The 20,681-nt window shown below is 47.4% G+C and overlaps 1 protein-coding gene across 1 annotated transcript in view; it reads right to left on the reverse strand.

The window, feature by feature from the left end:
• Window positions 1-1,678: 1,678 nt before the first annotated feature.
• LOC112256836 (A-kinase anchor protein 6-like) overlaps window positions 1,679-20,681 on the reverse strand; it is a 234,614-nt gene continuing 215,611 nt past the window's right edge. Inside the window, exons 12-15 of the mRNA XM_024430376.2 lie at window positions 16,688-16,912; window positions 10,185-13,628; window positions 8,965-9,081; window positions 1,679-4,258 (exon numbers count right to left, since the gene is read on the reverse strand). Of these exons, the coding sequence (XP_024286144.1) occupies window positions 4,211-4,258; window positions 8,965-9,081; window positions 10,185-13,628; window positions 16,688-16,912 (3,834 nt within the window). The 3' untranslated portion in view covers window positions 1,679-4,210. The remainder of the gene's footprint in view (window positions 4,259-8,964; window positions 9,082-10,184; window positions 13,629-16,687; window positions 16,913-20,681) is intronic.

The raw sequence follows: 20,681 nt of genomic DNA on the forward strand, positions 1-20,681 counted from the left end.
GCTCTACTGGCCTCGCTATACAAACGCCTACAATGCAGCACATACAGTACAGTAAACTTAAATGAACCTGTTTTAATTTCTTACCACAATTTTATTTTCCTCGTCCAGATTAAAGTACATTGGCATTTTGATGATGAGGAAATGATTCTATCCATCTCTGGAAATGTAATAGAGGACCGTGAATGCTCTCAAAAGCACAAGGCCATCAATGACGATGGAAACGTAGTAAATGCTACTAAAATACTATAATGTTTTACATCTTACTGCAATGTAAACCCTTTTTGCCTTGAGTCATCCTTCGTTTGTTAGAGAAAACTTTCAGAACTGTACAACCACACCCTAAAACCTTCCCTGTGAGATTTAAATAGCAGGAATCTTTCATCCCTCCCTTTCTACACAGAAAAATGATTTCCCTTCTTGTCTTTCTGATGTGGCATAATCATGTGTGATCTTCTCAACAAAGAGTGGCCAGCGGTCTTATTCATTTTCCCATCCATGCTTAAGCAAGGACACCAAATCAACATTTTGACTGGTGGTAATTGCAAAGCCACCATGGTTCGATACACATGACCTTTACTCCCTTTAAAGTCATTTCCATTTCAAGCAAAAAGAGCTTGTTAATTGCAAAAAGGCAAAATAATAAATATATTTTTCTTCAACATGTCATGTTTCTTTGAGGACAATGTCGGAATGCATTTCCATTCTAATTTAATAATCACATCAGTCAAGTCTGAAGCTTTCATCAACAATAAGAATCAAAAAGATACTTAGATAGTAGTGTGCTATAACATGCAGTACTTGTCTTCTGCAGTCTGCTAGATCTACATACAGCCTGTAATATGGCTGCTGATGGCTGCTGATGGCTGAGGAAGCTGTTGTTACACAACTTGATGTGTTATGTAATATTCACAGCCTTTTTTATAAACAATGGATACTATTTTATTTTTTCTGTCAGATTTGCTCTGATGTAAGAATACACTTATCATCAACAAACATGCATCTTCCATAAGACCAAATGGGCAATTACAGTAAAGAGTCATCAAGGCTAGTCTAGTCTAGGCAATCAGGGAAAGGTTGATTGGCTGTTGAGCAGTGTGTGTGTGTGCATGCCTGTGTGTGACTGTGTGTACATGCATCCATATGTATGTGTGTGTGTGAGAATGAGCATGGGTGTGTGGGGGACAGGGACGTATCTCCAGAGCTGATTCGCTGATGGGCTCAGAGGATCATTTCTCTTATCCCATCATTGTCAGAATCATCAGCACCTCCTGTGAAAAACCCATTATTCATGCTAATGGCTGTGTCTGTGTGACTGGCAACACTCAACGTAGACTCAATGTAATGACTATAGTAATGACTATACTGTTGAGGATGTGTTCCAAATGGTACCCTATTCCTATATAGTGCACTCATTAGGGAATAAGGTTGCCATAAGGACGCTGACACACACACTTTATGTAGCATTTTGTAGTTAACATTCAATGGCTTCCCTAAACATATGTTTTCATATAACCTCAATCAGTCTTGTAAATCAGCTGTTTTTCCTAGTACTAACTCCTCGGATCCCCAATCATGACCTCAGTCTTGTAAATCAGCTGTTTTTCCTAGTACTAACTCCTCGGATCCCCAATCATGGCCTCAGTCTTGTAAATCAGCTGTTTTTTTTCCTAGTACTAACTCCTCGGATCCCCAATCATGACCTCAGTCTTGTAAATCAGCTGTTTTTCCTAGTACTAACTCCTCGGATCCCCAATCATGGCCTCAGTCTTGTAAATCAGCTGTTTTTCCTAGTACTAACTCCTCGGATCCCCAATCATGGCCTCAGTCTTGTAAATCAGCTGTTTTTCCTAGTACTAACTCCTCGGATCCCCAATCATGGCCTCAGTCTTGTAAATCAGCTGTTTTTCCTAGTACTAACTCCTCGGATCCCCAATCATGGCCTCAGTCTTGTAAATCAGCTGTTTTTCCTAGTACTAACTCCTCGGATCCACAATCATGGCCTCAGTCTTGTAAATCAGCTGTTTTTCCTAGTACTAACTCCTCGGATCCCCAATCATGACCTCAGTCTTGTAAATCAGCTGTTTTTCCTAGTACTAACTCCTCGGATCCCCAATCATGGCCTCAGTCTTGTAAATCAGCTGTTTTTCCTAGTACTAACTCCTCGGATCCACAATCATGGCCTCAGTCTTGTAAATCAGCTGTTTTTCCTAGTACTAACTCCTCGGATCCCCAATCATGGCCTCAGTCTTGTAAATCAGCTGTTTTTCCTAGTACTAACTCCTCGGATCCCCAATCATGGCCTCAGTCTTGTAAATCAGCTGTTTTTCCTAGTACTAACTCCTCGGATCCCCAATCATGACCTCAGTCTTGTAAATCAGCTGTTTTTCCTAGTACTAACTCCTCGGATCCCCAATCATGGCCTCAGTCTTGTAAATCAGCTGTTTTTCCTAGTACTAACTCCTCGGATCCCCAATCATGACCTCAGTCTTGTAAATCAGCTGTTTTTCCTAGTACTAACTCCTCGGATCCCCAATCATGACCTCAGTCTTGTAAATCAGCTGTTTTTCCTAGTACTAACTCCTCGGATCCCCAATCATGACCTCAGTCTTGTAAATCAGCTGTTTTTCCTAGTACTAACTCCTCGGATCCCCAATCATGGCCTCAGTCTTGTAAATCAGCTGTTTTTCCTAGTACTAACTCCTCGGATCCCCAATCATGGCCTCAGTCTTGTAAATCAGCTGTTTTTCCTAGTACTAACTCCTCGGATCCCCAATCATGGCCTCAGTCTTGTAAATCAGCTGTTTTTCCTAGTACTAACTCCTCGGATCCCCAATCATGGCCTCAGTCTTGTAAATCAGCTGTTTTTCCTAGTACTAACTCCTCGGATCCACAATCATGGCCTCAGTCTTGTAAATCAGCTGTTTTTCCTAGTACTAACTCCTCGGATCCCCAATCATGGCCTCCCAGACGCATCTCCCATTTAATGGTCCACTTGTGCATTTTTGATTTATAGTGTTGAGAAAAGAAATGATCAACAATGAAGGATGTTTGTACATTGTTTCAGGTGAATTGCATACAGAAAATGCATGTAATTGAATGGTTTCCAATAGATGAAGTTTATTTCTCAACATGTCTGTATATGTATTGTTAACCATGCAGTCTAGCACTTTAGCGCTGATAGTATTCCACATCACAGAACACTTTTCCACTAAACACAAAGCATGTACACCATCATGACACGTCAAGGTTGGACAACGTATACATATAGGCGGATGCCTGCTTCAACCTTGCTGTTGTTTCCCTTCTCTACATCTTTTGAACACCTAACTGGGGTAGCAGTGTTTCAACAAAAAAGGTATAAGAAATAACAACAGCAAGGCACACATTTTTAAAGAGTAAAACCTTCCCCCGTAGTCGTACCCTGCCTTTATGTCTTAGGAATAAAAAATTAAAAAGGAAATAGTAGATAGATGCTGAATTTAAGTCAACAGTCATCATCAATCTCTTACTACACAACACTGTTCAGCTGTTTCCAACCTGGGACGTGTTGCATAGATAGATCTACTTGCATTTGGCTTTCTTTATGACATTGGTCCAACTTCCATTTCCTCCATCAGTTGAGTGCCAAAACAATCCCTCTTTTTCCCTCTGGCTTTCTCTTTCTTAACACAAGTTGCCATGGAGCTGGAACTCTCAGAACGCTCTGGAACTTTCAGCAGTGCTGTTCTGTCCAGACAGGATGGAACTAATCACCAAACAGCAGCTCTCAAAGTACTCGTCCACTCCATGTGTCCTCTTCAAATTTGACCTTACCTTCTACTGATGCAGCAAACAAGGAACACTTGTGTCCTGGGCTTATAACATCTGCAGCTGGTTCTACAGTACTGTTGAAATAGTGAGAAATTCCATACAAACTGACAGAAGAAGTATGTGTATGTGTGTGTTTGGTGAGGGTTTGGTGAAGGTTTGTATGGTTGGTGGCAGAGCAGTGAGGTAGCTCAGTTCCAGTCTGGGACGGATTGGAGGAGCAGAGGATGGTGCGGGTCGCTGAGAGGTCAAAGGTCAGGGGTCAGCATTACAGTAGCCAGAAGAAAGAAGAGGAAGCTTGAGTAGCAGGCTAGAGAGAGCCATTGACCAGGGGAACAGGGGAGAGAGCCCAGGCCACAGGTCACCAGGATGGACACTGCACACAGACATGGACCATCCTCTCTCACAGCTGCGCCTTGGAGGTGGCTGAGGCTACACTCCCAGACAGTCTCTGTAAGACAAGAAGACAAAGATACATACAGTACAAATGTCAGTCAAGTTACCATTACACAATATCTGTTCTGGAGCTATTTTCACTTTTTTTTCTAATTTAGTAATGACCAGCTGACACAAACACTGCCAGTGATATATTACAATAGTACATCGTACTGTATATTCCCCAAAACACATATGAAGTGTGAATATTTGAAACATTTGTCCTCAATGTACAATGTTCAACAAACCACGCTGTGACGCAATACCTCTGTAGTACAGTCAACAACACTATTTACATTAGTCTCTAAACCACAGACCATGGTACAGACTGACTGATTCATTCAGCAGTGCTTCATGGTCTGTATTCACCATAGGACTAATCACACCTGTTTCGCTTTGATAGTGCTGTGGCATGCAGCGGGGCTGAACAGGTGGGCCAGACGAGATGGCAGTGGGTGGGTCAGATGCAGCTGTACATGACTACTGGGTGTACTAGTTGTGTTCGCTGAGGCTGGCATTGGACCGTATGGAGACAGTGGGGGAGAGGGGGGACAGGAGGGACTCACAGAGAGGAGAGAGCAGAGTGTTTAGCCCCGGGGTGCCCATGGGGGGTGACATCCCCACATAACTAATAACTAAATACACAGCCTAGTCCTCTTACAAACAGCCTACAGTATTTTAATGGCATGCAACTCTCCCTGCAGAAACAGTTGGTTCATACTATTGTAGTTGATACTGAGGAGTGGAGAAATACACCTCTGAGGTGATTGGCCTTTTGTAGCACACAATTATATATTATTGAGAAAAGGTCATTCTGCCTTTGTGGTGAGTGAGTTGTAGTTGAGTAAGGCTAAATACCTACAAGTATTACAATTATTTTTGTAAGGCTAAATACCTACAAGTATTACAATTATTTTTGTAAGGCTAAATTCATACTGTTTACAAGTATTTTAGTAAGGCTAAATTCATACTGTATTACAAGTATTTTAGTAAGGCTAAATTCATACTGTATTACAAGTATTTTAGTAAGGCTAAATTCATACTGTATTACAAGTATTTTAGTAAGGCTAAATTCATACTGTATTACAAGTATTTTAGTAAGGCTAAATTCATACTGTTTACACGTATTTCAGTAAGGCTAAATTCATACTGTATTACAAGTATTTTAGTAAGGCTAAATTCATACTTTATTACAAGTATTTTAGTAAGGCTAAATTCATACTGTACTACAATAATTGTAGTAAGTCTAAATGCCTACAAGTATTACACATATTTTAGTAAGGCTAAATTATTACTGTATAAAAAAGAATTATAGAAAGGCTAAATGCCTTAAAGCATTACAAGTATTTTAGTAAGGCTAAATTCATACAGTATTCAAATAATTGTGGTAAGGCTAAATGCCTACAAGTATTACAAGTATTTTAGGAAGGCTACATTCATACTGTACTACAATAATTGTAGTAAGGCTAAATGCTTACTGTATAAGAATGATTTTTGTGCTGACAGCAGTGAGTACATGTGATCTTGTACAAGGACTCTCAGCAGGGATTGGAATGAAACTGTGAAGTCTTTGATGTATTCTTATTCTTAAGGATGACTGAGGCACTTGAATCATAACATTGTTTGACTACTCAACCCAAGGCTCTCATTCTTCCAGCAGTTTCTGATGAAGGCATGAAAGAGAGTAAGGAAAGGGTATAATGCAACGGCTAACCCCAGACGATACATATCCCTTATAAGATAATACATAGTTTTCAAACCAATTTGCTGGTAAAGGAAAACTTTGTGGAGAGTAGAGTTCCTGTAATTTGAATCATAACATTGTTTAACTACGAGACTGAGGCACTTGAATCATTACTTTGTTTAACTACGAGACTGAGGCACTTGAATCATGACATTGTTTAACTACGAGACTGAGGCACTTGAATCATTACATTGTTTAACTACGAGACTGAGGCACTTGAATCATTACATTGTTTAACTACTAGACTGAGGCACTTGAATCATAACATTGTTTAACTACGAGACTGAGGCACTTGAATCATAACATTGTTTAACTACTAGACTGAGACACTTGAATCATAACATTGTTTAACTACGAGACTGAGGCACTTGAATCATAACATTGTTTAACTACTAGACTGAGGCACTTGAATCATAACATTGTTTAACTACTAGACTGAGGCACTTGAATCATTACATTGTTTAACTACTAGACTGAGGCACTTGAATCATTACATTGTTTAACTACGAGACTGAGGCACTTGAATCATAACATTGTTTAACTACTAGACTGAGGCACTTGAATCATTACATTGTTTAACTACTAGACTGAGGCACTTGAATCATTACATTGTTTAACTACGAGACTGAGGCACTTGAATCATAACATTGTTTAACTACTAGACTGAGGCACTTGAATCATTACATTGTTTAACTACGAGACTGAGGCACTTGAATCATAACATTGTTTAACTATGAGACTGAGGCACTTGAATCATTACATTGTTTAACTACTAGACTGAGGCACTTGAATCATTACATTGTTTAACTACGAGACTGAGGCACTTGAATCATAACATTGTTTAACTACTAGACTGAGGCACTTGAATCATTACATTGTTTAACTACGAGACTGAGGCACTTGAATCATTACATTGTTTAACTACTAGACTGAGGCACTTGAATCATAACATTGTTTAACTACGAGACTGAGGCACTTGAATCATAACATTGTTTAACTACTAGACTGAGGCACTTGAATCATTACATTGTTTAACTACGAGACTGAGGCACTTGAATCATAACATTGTCTAACTACGAGACTGAGGCACTTGAATCATAACATTGTCTAACTACTAGACTAAGGCACTTAGTCATGAATGCCAGAAATACACTGTTACAGTTGAAGTCAGAAGTTTAAGTACACCTTAGCCAAATACATTTAAACTCAGTTTTTCACAATTCCTGACATTCTTTCCTAGTAAAAATTCCCTGTCTTTGGTCAGTTAGGATCAACACTTTATTTTAAGAATATGAAATGTCAGAATAATAGTAGAGTGAATTATTTCTTTCAGCTTTTATTTCTTTCATTACATTCCCAGTGGGTCAGAAGTTTACATACACTCAATTAGTATTTGGTACCGTTGCCTTTAAATTGTTTAACTTGGGTCAAACGTTTCGGGGAGCCTTCTACAAGCTTCCCACAATAAGTTGGGTGAATTTTGGCCAATTCCTCCTGACAGAGCTGGTGTAACCGAGTCAGGTTGGTAGGCCTCCTTGCTCGAACACGCTTTTTTAGCTCTGCCCACAAATTTTCTATAGGATTGAGGTCAGGGCTTTGTGATGGTCACTCCAATACCTTGACTTTGCTGTCCTTAAGCCACTTTGCCACAACTTTGGAAGTATGCTTGGGGTCATTGTCCATTTGGAAGACCCATTTGCAACCAAGCCTTAACTTCCTGACTGATGTCTTGAGATGTTGCTTCAATATATCCAGATAATTTTTCTACCTCATGATGCCATCTATTTTGTGAAGTGCACCAGTCCCTCCTGCAACAAAGCACCCTCCACAACATGATGCTGCCATCCCCGTGCATCACGGTTGGAATGGTGTTCTTCGGCTTGCAAGCCTCCCCCTTTTTCCCTCCAGAGGACATTTCTCCAAAAAGTACGATCTTTGTCCCTATGTGCAGTTGCAAACCATAGTCTGGCTTTTTTATGGCTGTTTTGGAGCAGTGGCTTCTTCCTTGCTGAGCGGCCTTTCAGGTTATGTCGATATAGGACTCGTATTACTGTGGATAAAGATACTTTTGTACCTGTTTCCTCCAGCATCTTCACAAGGTCCTTTGCTGTTGTTCTGGGATTGATTTGCACTTTTTGCATCAAAGTACATTAATCTCTAGAAGACAGAACGCGTCTCCTTCCTGTGTGGTATGACGGCTGCGTGGTCCCATGGTGTTTAAACTTGCGTACTATTGTTTGTACAGATGAACGTGGTACCTTCAGCTGTTTGGAAATTCCTCCCAAGGATGAACCAGACTTGTGGAGGTCTACAAAAAAATTCTGAGGTCAGTTCTTTTGATTTTCCCATGATGTCAAGCAAAGAGGTACTGGGTTTGGTAGGCCTAGAAATACATCCACAGGTACACCTCCAATTGACTCAAATGATGTAAATTAGCCTATCAGAAGCTTCTAAAGCCATGACATAATTTTCTGGAATCTTTCCAAGCTGTTTAAAGGCACAGTCAACTTAGTGTATGTAAACTTCTGACCCACTGGAATTGTGACACAGTGAATTATAAGTGAAATAATCTGTCTGTAAACAATTGTTGGAAAACTTACTTGTGTCATGCACAAAGTAGATGTCCTAACCAACTTGCCAAAACTAAGACATTTGTGGAGTGGTTGAAAAATGAGTTTTAATGACTCCAACCTAAGTGTATGTAATCTTCCGACTTCAACTGTATGTCTCATCATTGAACATGTTCTGCAGACAGGGGTGAAAAGAAGAGAGTACTTTTTAAAAATTAATGGCAAAACTTCTTTTGAATGTGCTTGCTGGCATTATGGAATGAGGCGGAAAATGTGTTTGCAATCGAATGCTACCACGAGAGGGAGAAACCCTTTTGGCCATTTTCCCAGGTAAAGTACACAGCCCGAGAGGGTGTGTGGGCCCATGCGTGTGTGTGTGTGTGGCGGTACTCATCATACTGTACGTACCCTGACCTGGGGCCTGGCAGTTCCAGTCTTTGAAGCAGATGAGTTGTCAGAGACAGGGCCACTACCCCAGGGGCGCAGGCCCCCGACCTCCCCACAACCTTGGACTGACCTTGGAGACTGTGGAGAGGAGAGAGTTTAGAGAGGGGAGAGAGAGAGAGAGAGAGAGAGAGAGAGAGAGATGGGGAGGAGAGAGCGATAGAGAGAGGGAGAAATAGAGAGGTGGGAGAGAAAGAGAGAGTGAGAGAGAGAGAGAGAGAGATGGGGGAGGAGAGAGCGATAGAGAGAGGGAGAAATAGAGAGGTGGGAGAGAAAGAGAGAGTGAGAGAGAGATGGGGGGAGGAGAGAGCGATAGAGAGAGGGAGAAATAGAGAGGTGAGAGAGAAAGAGAGAGTGAGAGAGAGAAAATAAATCAAACCACAAACCAAATTGTTGGTGGTTTTATATTTTCTGCAGTCCTTTCTAATCAACTCTATTAGTTACAATATTTCTTTAGTTACAATGCATAGCTACAGGATATGAGGAAATAACATAGGGTCAGACTTAAAACAACAAGTAGCTAATGGAAAACAATTCCCTCTTCACTTTAAATTGTTGCTGAGAATTGTCTTAACAGCTTTGAAAATAATCTGTTTGTAAAGATCTGTCTATCAATTACATTTCCTGTCTGTAACAGAATCATTACATCTTCCACAGCTCACACTACCCCACCTGTTAGCTTCCTTTGTCGGATGTTTTTTCATAATTACGGCAGTTTACAAGGTAATCACTTAATTATTCACCAATTGACACAGCCAGATAACAGTGTGATAGAAGGTCAGGCATCAGGTTTCTGAAGAGAACAGCCAGAGAAGTGGCAACTTAGCATATGAAATAGAGCAACCTCTTAAAAGGACACAAACACATGGTAATTCAGTCATGAAATTAAATAATGGTTCTTTGCCGGGAATTTTTGCTTATGAATCATAATGTAATCTGACTGATTATGATTATTCTGTTCTGTAGACCTTAACATTCTAAATCGGAGGATGCTAGGCAAATCCCTCTTCCATCGACACTTCAGGGGAAGAAGAGGAGGAGGAGGGGATGAATGAAGGAGTGAATCAAAATATCTCCCCAATATTTAGTCACAGATATGAATACATAACAGGCTGAAATGCGTACCAGTCCCATTACGTGGAGATAGGTGGGTGGGTGTATAAAGGGTGTAATGTCTAACTCACCTGCTTCTGTTTATGAGTTGACTTGACTTCCTGAAGAGAGCTGTAGCCTTTCCTGACATTCTTCTGTTTCATCCACTGTGAAGTAGATCCTTTTTCATCCGAATCACACTTTCTTATTGGGGGACAGAGGCTGCCTTCCTCTTTTAAAGGATTTGTACTGGAGCAAGAGACTCTTATCTTAGTCATTACAGGGGAAATGTTAGATTCAAGCATTTCAGTATCTGCTAAACATTCAACAGTGTCTATCAGAGTTTCACATGGTAACGGATTAAGATAAGAAGCCTCATTATGGCACTGTAGCTGTCTCCCAGCTATACTTCCAGGAGAAATACCATGTTCTTCTTGGTATTCATTGCAGGCGGGCAGAGGCGCTTGGCTCGGACTCTGGCTTTGGGCAGCGGGAGAGGGAGAGGAGGAGTAGTAGTCAATTAATGTGGGACTGTGCCTCCTTTGCCTCTTGGTGACAGCCATGCTGTAGCGGAGAGGAGGTCCAAGGTACACTTTCTCAGGACAGGCCTCGAACAGCATCTCCTCGTCCCTGATGTCTGGGGTAGGCGACACTAAGGGGGTGGTGCTCTTGCTGTCTATACAGGCGCTAACCTCTCCACAGTCCGAGTCGTGGGAGGAGATAGACAGGTAAGAGTAGAAGTCTCCCTTGTGGAGGTGGATGGTCCGGTGGGAGTGCTCCAGGACTTTGTCCCTGATCTGGGCTCCAGTCTGGCCGGGTCTTTCTTTGTCCTCCGCCTGGCTCTCCTTGTTCTTCAGAGCCACCGAGGCCATGTTGATGATCTCCATCACAAAGTTGTGCACGTTCTCCTGGCTCTTTTGGTCCTGGCGTGGGGGCGCCTGGGGGTGGGGGTGGCTGCAGCAGGGATGGTCTGAGTTGGGGTCTGGGATGGGTTTCGCATCTCCAATGCTCTGCTGGGTGTGGACATCACAGAGGAATGAAGATAAGAGATTCTCCTGACTGCTGTTTCCAGAACAGGGTGGATTCTGCAGGGCGTGGTGGGAGCCACCGCGGTCCTCCAGTGGGGAGAGAGAGGGGGAGGAGTGGCTGGAGCTCTGGCAGGGGATTTCCCCTCTGAGCTGGTTCTCTAGAGAGGACTCCTTGGCCTGGAGCTGGGACAGCGTCTCACACGAGGATGGCTTGGTGGCAGTGGCCATTCCCATGCCCCTCAGCTGGTCCCCTCCATTCACCACTGACTCGTTCACGTAACAGTTTTTGAAGGACTCCCCTTTCTTGGTGAAAAGGCTCCCCTCCTCTCGTAACAACTCATCATCCTCATCCTTCCCTTTGATGTGGGAGTTTTCCACATTCCCGTTCTCCATGTCATCTACAAACTGGCTGATATACCTCCGCGTGGCGTTCTTCCTGTTGGTGTTCACCACATCAGGCAGCGTTCCAAGACACTCTTTCTTCACGTTGCTGTTGGTGTGGGACTCCAGGAGCCTCAGCGATGAGCGGTTTAGGAAGGAGCAGTGCTCGTTGCCTACAGACAGTCTGTTGGTGCGGTCTTTGGATAGGGTGTCACACTGCAGCTCGTCCCCTAGAGGGTCATACCCTTGGTTCTTGTCCCTGCCAGATTGGGACTGCTGCTGGGAGCGGGATGGATTGTGGATCCAGTTGTGGAACTCGTTCTTCATATACTCCATGCCTAGGCCTAAGGAGCCCTCCATGTTCTCCTCCTCGGAGGCGACTGACCTGTCCTCCTCCTCATCCTCCTTGATACCCAGCTCCTCTTCAGTCAGGGTCAGCGTGGAGCTAGACAGAAGGTCACTGTCCTCCTCCTCATCCTCCTTGATACCCAGCTCCTCTTCAGTCAATGTCAGCGTGGAGCTAGACAGAAGGTCACTGTCATCCTCATCATCTGTGCAGGCAGAGGTGCATGACACGTTGACCACCATGCTGATGCTGGCGTCTGCCTCGTCGTGACCCCCATGGCCTCCGTGGTGACCCCCTGGCTGGGCCCGGTGGTGGCGCTTCCTGAAGGAGGCGTTGGAGTCCAGCAGGTAGCAGCGGTTCCTCAGTACGGCCAGGTCCTCAGAGCCCACCGACGAGTCCTCTGTGCTGCTCAGCTCTGTCAGAGAAGCAGCCGAGCTCTCATTGACGGAGGAGGGGGAACCACCTCGGCCCCCTGAGAGGCACCCAGCGTGCCCAGGCCCCCAAGATCCATACTCCACCCCAGGGTGGCACAGGGAGCTGCTGCTCTGCAGAGTGATGTCAGAGATGCTGCGTGTCATCTTTAGGTCGTGTAGCGGGGTCTGGATGTTCTCCAGGCGTTTGAGGAGCTCCAGAGTCCTGCGGCTCAGTTCCCCTGTGGTGCCCAGGCCCAGCTCCCTCAAGCTGCCCTGGCTGCCTCCTTCTCCCTCGGCCTCCTCCCAGCTCTTACATGGAGCCAGCCAGCTCTCCAGAGACGTGGAGCGCTGCAGAGTGTCTTTGCCGGATGGAAATAGCTCCCCCACTGCATACAGGGACTCCAGGGAGGATCCTTGGGACAGATGGGGGATCTCTCTGTCTCTACGGCCCTTCACCCCTGTCACTCTTCTCTCATCTTCCTCCTTGGAGTCAGGGCTGATCAGAATCTCCACGTTGGACTCTCTCCCGTGTCTCCTCCGGTTCTCTCCTCCTCCACCTCCCTCCTCTCCTCCTCCTCCTCCGCCTCTCTTCTTCTTCTCTGCTTTGCATCTGTTCTGGTCTTGATCTCTCAGCGCCGTCACAGACACACAGTCCCCATACAGCGCTACCTTGTTGGCCCGCTCTAGGATCCTGTCAATGTCCTCGTCACACAACCTGTCCCCCTCGTCGTCGTCTTCCCCAGGCGAGTTGACTCCTGGGGGGGGTCTGAGGTAGGTGCTGCCTCCTCTCCATGGGTCATCTAGACAGACCATGGAGTTGGCAGTAGACTCTGTCTCGCCCTCACTGACTATCCCGCTCTCGCTCTCTGATCTGCGTGCGGACCCCCCGCCGCGTCCCCACTGCTTTCCCCCGCCAAACAGACCCCCTAGGAGGTCTGGCAGGGATTCCACAGATGAGAAGGAGGAGTCTTTGCTCAGGCTCTTCAGAAGAGGCTGCTTCCTCCCAGCTTTGACTGGAGAAGAGGTCTTGTGTACGGAGGGGTAGTGAGGCTGTCTGTAGAGCTCTACATTATGCAGGCTGTACACCTGATAGACACTGGGACGGTGAGAAGACAGAGGCGTCATTCTAGACGATTCGTTCAAGGACATCCCTCGCTGAGTGACACGCAGGCTCGACTCGGACATGTCATAGTCTAAACCAGCCCCAGGGGATCCAGGACCTGATTCACATTCAGCATTTTGTTTGTCATCAAATTCCTGTGGCTCCATGTACTCCACGATGGCCATGTCCATTTCATCCCACTCCCAGGAGTCCTCGGCTGGGCCGTGGAGGTCCATGAGACCAGCCTCTACGATGTTCCCCGGGACCTTCAGAGAGATAAATGGGAGAAGCTCAAATTTACCGGTTCAAAATCAATAAAAAAATAAAAAGCTTTTTTTTTATACTAGGTTAATACTTTCAATTTTGGGGAGACAGCAAAGCATTGAATACCACAATTCTCTAAAAAGTGTATCGTCTTAAAATGTGCTTAGACACAGACATTTTGCTAAGGAAGACACAATTCTACAAATTGCTTGGCATCTCATTAATATAAGAGAGAGGGCCTATTTATATGAACCATTTTTATCTTATTAATCTAATAAAGTGGTAAATCTAGCACTTTCTACATGGCACACCCTCTGTAAGGAATTTCTATTAGACTTCTGTTTATTCTCTTCTTGCTGATAAGGGAAATCCGAATGACTATAAGCTGGGGTTGCTAATGCAGGATAAAAACCTTCCTCTGTGAATCAATAAGCCTTAGCTAACCTAGCTAACACTGAACTAAATTATGCACACAGGCCCATAGTATAGAACCAAATGGTCACAACAAAAGGAGCAGTAGCTAGCCAGTCTTATCAAGACCTTCACCTGATAACCAACTAATAAGACAAAGACAAGAACCCAGAAATCCACTTACAGAAAGCTGAATAATTGCTTTTAAACATCATGTTTTCCATCCACCTCCTCGGCCGGGACACGGAATGGTAAAAGATTCTCAAAATACCCAAATTGAAACCTTTTCTCATTTTCATAAATGGGGCATCTAGAGAAGGGACTAGTGCAGTTGTGACCACACTCCTTTTATCATTGAGCAAAGTGTTTCATTTCTAAACAAAGGGAATGTGTTCCCCCTATTCAGGACATATCCCCCAGGTAAAACTGTACTTCAGTCTGCAAAGTCTACTTGTCTTCTGTCTCTGCTGTACTGGAATGGATATAACAGAGTAGACAACCAGACAAACTTCAAAACCCAGCCTTTTTCCTCTTCCCCACATGCACCCGGTTCCACAGTAGCACGTTGCAGTCCCCCAGGAATGCAGACAAGACGACAGAGAGAGAGTGAGAGCGAATGAGAGAATATGTCCATCTGATCTACATAAGGGATGTGTGGTGGTGTTGGTGGTGGGGATTTCACTACAGATTTAATGGTGATTCTACCTGTTCTCCACATTACACAAACACACTGAAGGAAACAGAGGTACTTTACAGTAATAAACCCCTTTTAAACAAGTCTCTTTTGCAATTTTTGGAGCTGAGCCTTTACGCATTGATGATCAAAAGGGGGGTTGTGTACAGAATAGTCTGAAGCTGCCAGACATCTCACTGCCTGTGCACCAATTTAACCCCCATTTCCTATATAGTGCTCTATATAGGGCTAGGGCAAAAAACAAAATTTGCACCCCTTGGGGTTCCCAGTACCGAGTTTGGGAACACTGCCCTACATAGTGCACTACTTTTGACCAGGGCCTATGGGGAATAGGGTGCCATTTGGGATGTATAGCTCACATATCCCGGTGTACTATGGCCACTTTCCCTGCAGTGTACCTCACTATTATTAATCCATTCTAGTTACAGTGCAAAACATTTCCTTCTCTGTTGCTGGCCTAAATAACTTACCCCTGGACAGCTCACTTTGAGAGGAATAATATCACTCATAAATAGCTCGTTCTAGAGTTGTGGAGCTTCTTTACACGACATAAACGTAACCTTCATGACTGAAACAGAATGTATAGCTGGCTAGTTGCTAGTACATAAATGTACAGAGTGTATCCACGTGACCAGCTGTACCTACGTGGTCAATTCTGCAGTTAAGTGAGAAAACCAGGAGACACCCAGGTCTCTTGTGGAGTGGTCAACCATCCCTGGAATAGGAGTCTTTACAGTCAGACCTGTATGAGCTCTGCCATGCGGGGCCAGGCTGAGTCACCTGGTCTGAGTGCAGGTATATGTTACGTACAATGCCTTCAGAAAGTATTCAGACCCCTTAACTTATTCCACATTTTGGTACATTACAGCCTTATTCTAAAATGGATTAAATAAATAAAAATCCTTAGCAATCTACTGTCATGCATAGGTGTAATAGGTGGCAGGGAAGTCAGGCGCAGGAGAGTCAAATGGAGTGAAAAATGGAGTCTTTTAATAAAGTCCACGGAGTATGCTCCATAACACTAAATGTACATAAACAAACAAACATGGGTACGAGGACCCGACGCGCACCTATACAACAATCACACTACACTGACAATAAAACAATCTCTGACAAAGACATGAGGGGAAACAGAGGGTTAAATACACAACAGGTAATGAATGGGATTGAAAACAGGTGTGTGGGAAGACAAGACAAAACCAATGGAAAATTAAAAAAGGATCAATGATGGCTAGAAGACCGGTGACGTCGAACGCCGAGCACCGCCCGAACAAGGAGAGGCAATGACTTCGGCAGAAGTCGTGACATCTACACACAATACCTCATTGTGACAAAGTGATAACAGTTTTTTCAAAATTTTAGCAAATGTATTAAATATTTCAAACATAAATACCTTATCTACATAAGTATTCAGGCCCTTTGCTATGAGACTCGAAATTGAGCTCAGGAGCAACCTGTTTCCACTGATCATCCTTGAGATGTTTCTACAACTTGATTGGAGTCCACTTGCGGAAAATGAAATTGATTGGACATGATTTGGAAAGGCACACACCTGTGTATATAAGGTCCCACAGTTGACAGTGCATGTCAGAGCAAAAAGCAAGCCATGAAATCAAAGGAATTATCCGTAGAACTCCAAGACAGGCAACTAAAGTACTTTCAGACCATGGGGAACAAGATTATCTGGTCTGATGAAACCAATATGGAACTCTTTGGCCTGAATGCCAGGTGTCACGTCTGGAGGAAACCTGGCACCATACCTACGGTGAAGCATGTTGGTTAATCCAGTTTAGAATAAGGCTGGAACGTAGCAAAATGTGGAAAAAGTCAAGGGGTCTGAATACTTTCTGAATGCACTGTATATTGCAAATTCCAACCTCTTCCCATATTGTGTCAGGTCAGTATCTTAATAGCATTTGAACCATATGGGGTGCAAAGCAGGGTGTGAGGTCTCACCTGATCTGTCCCCAGGGCCCGCCGGAGGCGTGTCTGCCACTGCAGCACCTGCATAACGATGGCCTCCCAGCGCCGCTCCAAGTTGACGGTCAGCAGCTGCAGCTGTAGGGCCTGTTGCTCTGAGTCTGGACCGCTCTGCTGCTCCTGCTCCTCCTGCAGCCGCTGGGACAGCCTCAGTAACGAAGACACGCCCTTGCGCCTCCCACACACCTCCAGACACAGAGACTGGAGAAGGGAGGGGGTGGAGAGGAGAGAGGAGGGGGGAGAGAGGAGGGGTGGAGGAGGAGAGGGGGGTGGAGGAGGGTGGAGGAGAGAGGAGGGGGTGGAGGAGGAGAGGAGGGGGTGGAGGAGGAGAGAGGAGGGGGTGGAGGAGGATGGAGGAGGAGAGAGGAGGGGGAGAGAGGAGGCGGTGGAGGAGGAGAGAGGAGGGGAGAGAGGAAGGGGTGGAGGAGGAGAGAGGGGGTGGAGGGGGGGGGGTGGAGGAGGAGAGAGGAGGGGGGGAGGAGGAGAGAGGAGGGGTGGAGGAGGAGAGAGGAGGGGTGGAGGGAGGAGAGAGGGGGGTGGAGGAGGGAGGAGAGAGGGGGGTGGAGGAGGAGGAGAGAGGAGGGGGTGGAGGAGGAGGAGGAGAGAGGAGGCGGTTGAGGAGGGGGGAGGAGAGAGGAAGGGGTGGAGGAGGAGAGGGAGAGGAGGAGGGGGGTGGAGGAGGAGAGAGGAGGCGGTGGAGGAGGAGAGGAGGGGTGGAGGCAGGGAGGAGAGAGGAGGGGTGGAGGAGAGAGGGGGGGTGGAGGAGGAGGAGGGGAGGGGGGAGGGGTGGAGGAGGAGAGAGGAGGGGTGGAGGAGGAGAGAGGAGGGGTGGAGGAGGAGAGAGGAGGGGTGGAGGAGGAGAGGAGGGAGAGGGGGTGAGAGGAGGGGAGGAGGGGGTGGAGGAGGAGAGAGGAGGGGAGGAGAGGAGGAGGGAGAGAGGAAGGGGTGGAGGAGGAGAGAGGAGGGGGGTGGAGGAGGAGAGAGGAGGAGGGGGGGGTGGAGGAGGAGGAGGAGAGAGGGGGGTGGAGGGAGAGAGGAGGGGTGGAGGAGGAGGTGGAGGAGGAGAGAGGAGGAAGGGGTGGAGGAGGAGGGGTGGGAGGAGGGGTGGAGGAGAGGAGGAGAGGAGGAGGGGAGGAGGGGTGGAGGGGAGAGAGGAGAGAGGAGGCGGGGTGGAGGAGGAGAGAGGAGGGGTGGAAGGAGGTGGAGGAGGAGGGGTGGAGGAGGAGGGGGTGGAGGAGGAGAGAGGAAGGGGTGGAGGAGGAGAGAGAGAGGAGGGGGGGTGGAGAGGAGAGAGGAGGGGTGGAGGAGGAGGAGAGGGGGTGGAGGAGGGGGGAGGAGAGGAGGGGTGGAGGAGGAGAGAGGAGGGGTGGAGGAGGAGGGGGAGGGGTGGAGGGAGGAGAGGAGAGGAGGAGGGGTGGAGGAGAGAGGAGGAGGAGAGAGGAGGAGGGGTGGAGGAGGAGGAGAGAGAGGAGGGGTGGAGGAGGAGGGGTGGAGGAGGAGAGAGGAGGGGTGGAGGTGGAGGAGGAGAGAGGAGGGGTGGAGGAGAGAGGGAGGGGTGGAGGTGGAGAGGAGAGGAGGGGTGGAGGGGAGAGAGGGAGGGGTGGAGGAGGAGAGAGGAGGGGTGGAGGAGGAGAGAGGAGGGGGTGGAGGAGGAGAGAGGAGGGGTGGAGGGGTGGAGGAGGAGAGAGGAGGGGTGGAGGAGGAGAGAGGAGGGGTGGAGGGGTGGAGGAGGAGGGGTGGAGGAGGAGAGAGGAGGGGTGGAGGAGGGGAGGAGGGGTGGAGGAAGAGAGAGGGGTGGAGGGGTGGAGGAGGAGAGAGGGGTGGGGGTGGAGGGGTGGAGGAGAGAGGAGGGGGAGGAGGAGGAGAGAGGAGGGGTGGAGGAGGAGAGAGGAGGGGGGGTGGAGGAGGAGAAAGGAGGGGTGGAGGAGGAGAGAGAGGGGTGGAGGAGGAGGCGGTGGAGGAGGATTGAGGAGGGAGAGGAGGGGTGGAGGAGGAGAGAGGAGGGGTGGGAGGAGGAGGGGGAGGAGAGGGGGAGGAGGAGAGAGGAGGGGTGGAGGAGGAGGAGAGGGGTGGAGGAGGAGGGGGTGGAGGAGGAGAGAGGAGGGGTGGAGGAGGAGGGGTGGAGGAGGAAGGGGGGGTGGAGGAGGAGAGAGGAAGGGGTGGAGGAGGAGAGGGGTGGAGGGAGGGGGGGGTGGAGGAGAGGAGGAGAGAGGAGGGGGGTGGAGGAGGAGAGAGGAGGGGTGGAGGAGGAGAGAGGAGGGGGTGGAGGAGGAGAGAGGGGGTGGAGGGGTGGAGGAGGAGAGAGGAGGGGGGGGGGGTGGAGGAGGAGAGAGGGGTGGAGGGGAGAGAGGAGGGGTGGAGGAGGAGAGAGGAGGGGGTGGAGGAGGAGAGAGGAATGAGAAAGAGGGGAAAAAGGCAGGGGAAAGTTAAAAGAAAGACAACTTACATTTGACATAAAAACATAATTTAAAAAAAACCTGAAACCTCACAACTTCCCATTAGTGTACAGTAGGTTTTAAGAGGACCAGTTACAGTAGCCTTTGTAACCATACTAATTGGCACCATGTACAGGTGAGGAGTGGAGGACTCATGAATACCAGTATAGTTCAAAGCGTTAGCAGAAGCAGTCACAACCCAAAACCTGCTAATAAACTTAGCCATACTAAATTATTGTCATTTTTTTCTCTCTATAAATCCTCCAAATGTGTGATTTTAACATGTGCATTTTATTATTATTTTCCCTACTGCTTCTACTGCTGCTGCTTAGATGTGTCTTAATGCAACCCAGAACCAAACTGCATCCCAAATGGCACAAATATTCCCTATGGGCCCTGGTCAAAACTAGTGCAGTAAATAGGGAAGAGGGGGCCATGTGAGACACAAACCTGGCCTCTCTGTTTCTCTCCACAGCCACACGGGCGACCAGGGACTACCCTCACTCCCCCCCTGACTACCCTCACTCCCTCCCTGACTACCCCCCTGACTGCCCTCACTACCCCCTGACTACCCTCACAACCTCCCTGACTACCCTCACTCCCCCTGACTGCCCTCACAACCTCCCTGACTACCCTCACAACCTCCCTGACTACCCTCACTCCCCCTGACTGCCCTCACAACCCCCTGACTACCCTCACAACCTCCCTGACTTCCCTCACTACCCCCTGACTGCCCTCACTACCCCCTGACTACCCTCACAACCCCCCTGACCTCCATCACTACCCCTGACTACCCTCACTACCCCCTAACTACCCTCACTCCCCCTGACTACCCCACTCCCCCTGACTGCCCTCACAACCCCCTGACTACCCTCACAACCCCCTGACTACCCTCACTACCCCCTGACTACCCTCACTCCATCCTGACTACCCTGACTGCCCTCACTACCCCCTGACTACCCTCACAACCCCCTGACTACCCTCACTACCCCTATGACTACCCTGACTACCCCCTGACTACCCTGACTACCCCTATGACTACCCTGACTACCCCCTGACTACCTCACTACTCCCCTGACTACCCTCACTACCCCTATGACTACCCTGACTACCCCCTGACTACCCCCTGACTACCCTCCTGACTACCCTCACTACCCCCTGACTAACTTCACTACTCCCCTGACTACCCTCACTAGCCCCTGACTACCCTCATTACTCCCCTGACTACCCTCACTACTCCCCTGACTGCCCTCACTACCCCCAGACTACCCTCCACTCCCCTACCCTCACTACTCCCCTGACTACCCTCACTAGCCCCTGACCACCCTCACTACCCCCCTGACTACCCTTACTACCCCCTATCCTCACTACCCCCTGACTACCCTCACTAGCCCCTGACTACCCTCACTAGCCCCCTGACTACCCTCACTACCCCTTGACTACCCTCACTAGCCCCTGACTACCCTCACGACTCCCTGACTACCCTCACTAGCCCCTGACTACCCTCACTAGCCCCTGACTACCCTCACTACTCC

The sequence above is a fragment of the Oncorhynchus tshawytscha genome, linkage group LG08, assembly GCF_018296145.1.
Source record: "Oncorhynchus tshawytscha isolate Ot180627B linkage group LG08, Otsh_v2.0, whole genome shotgun sequence".
Lineage (NCBI taxonomy): Eukaryota > Metazoa > Chordata > Actinopteri > Salmoniformes > Salmonidae > Oncorhynchus > Oncorhynchus tshawytscha.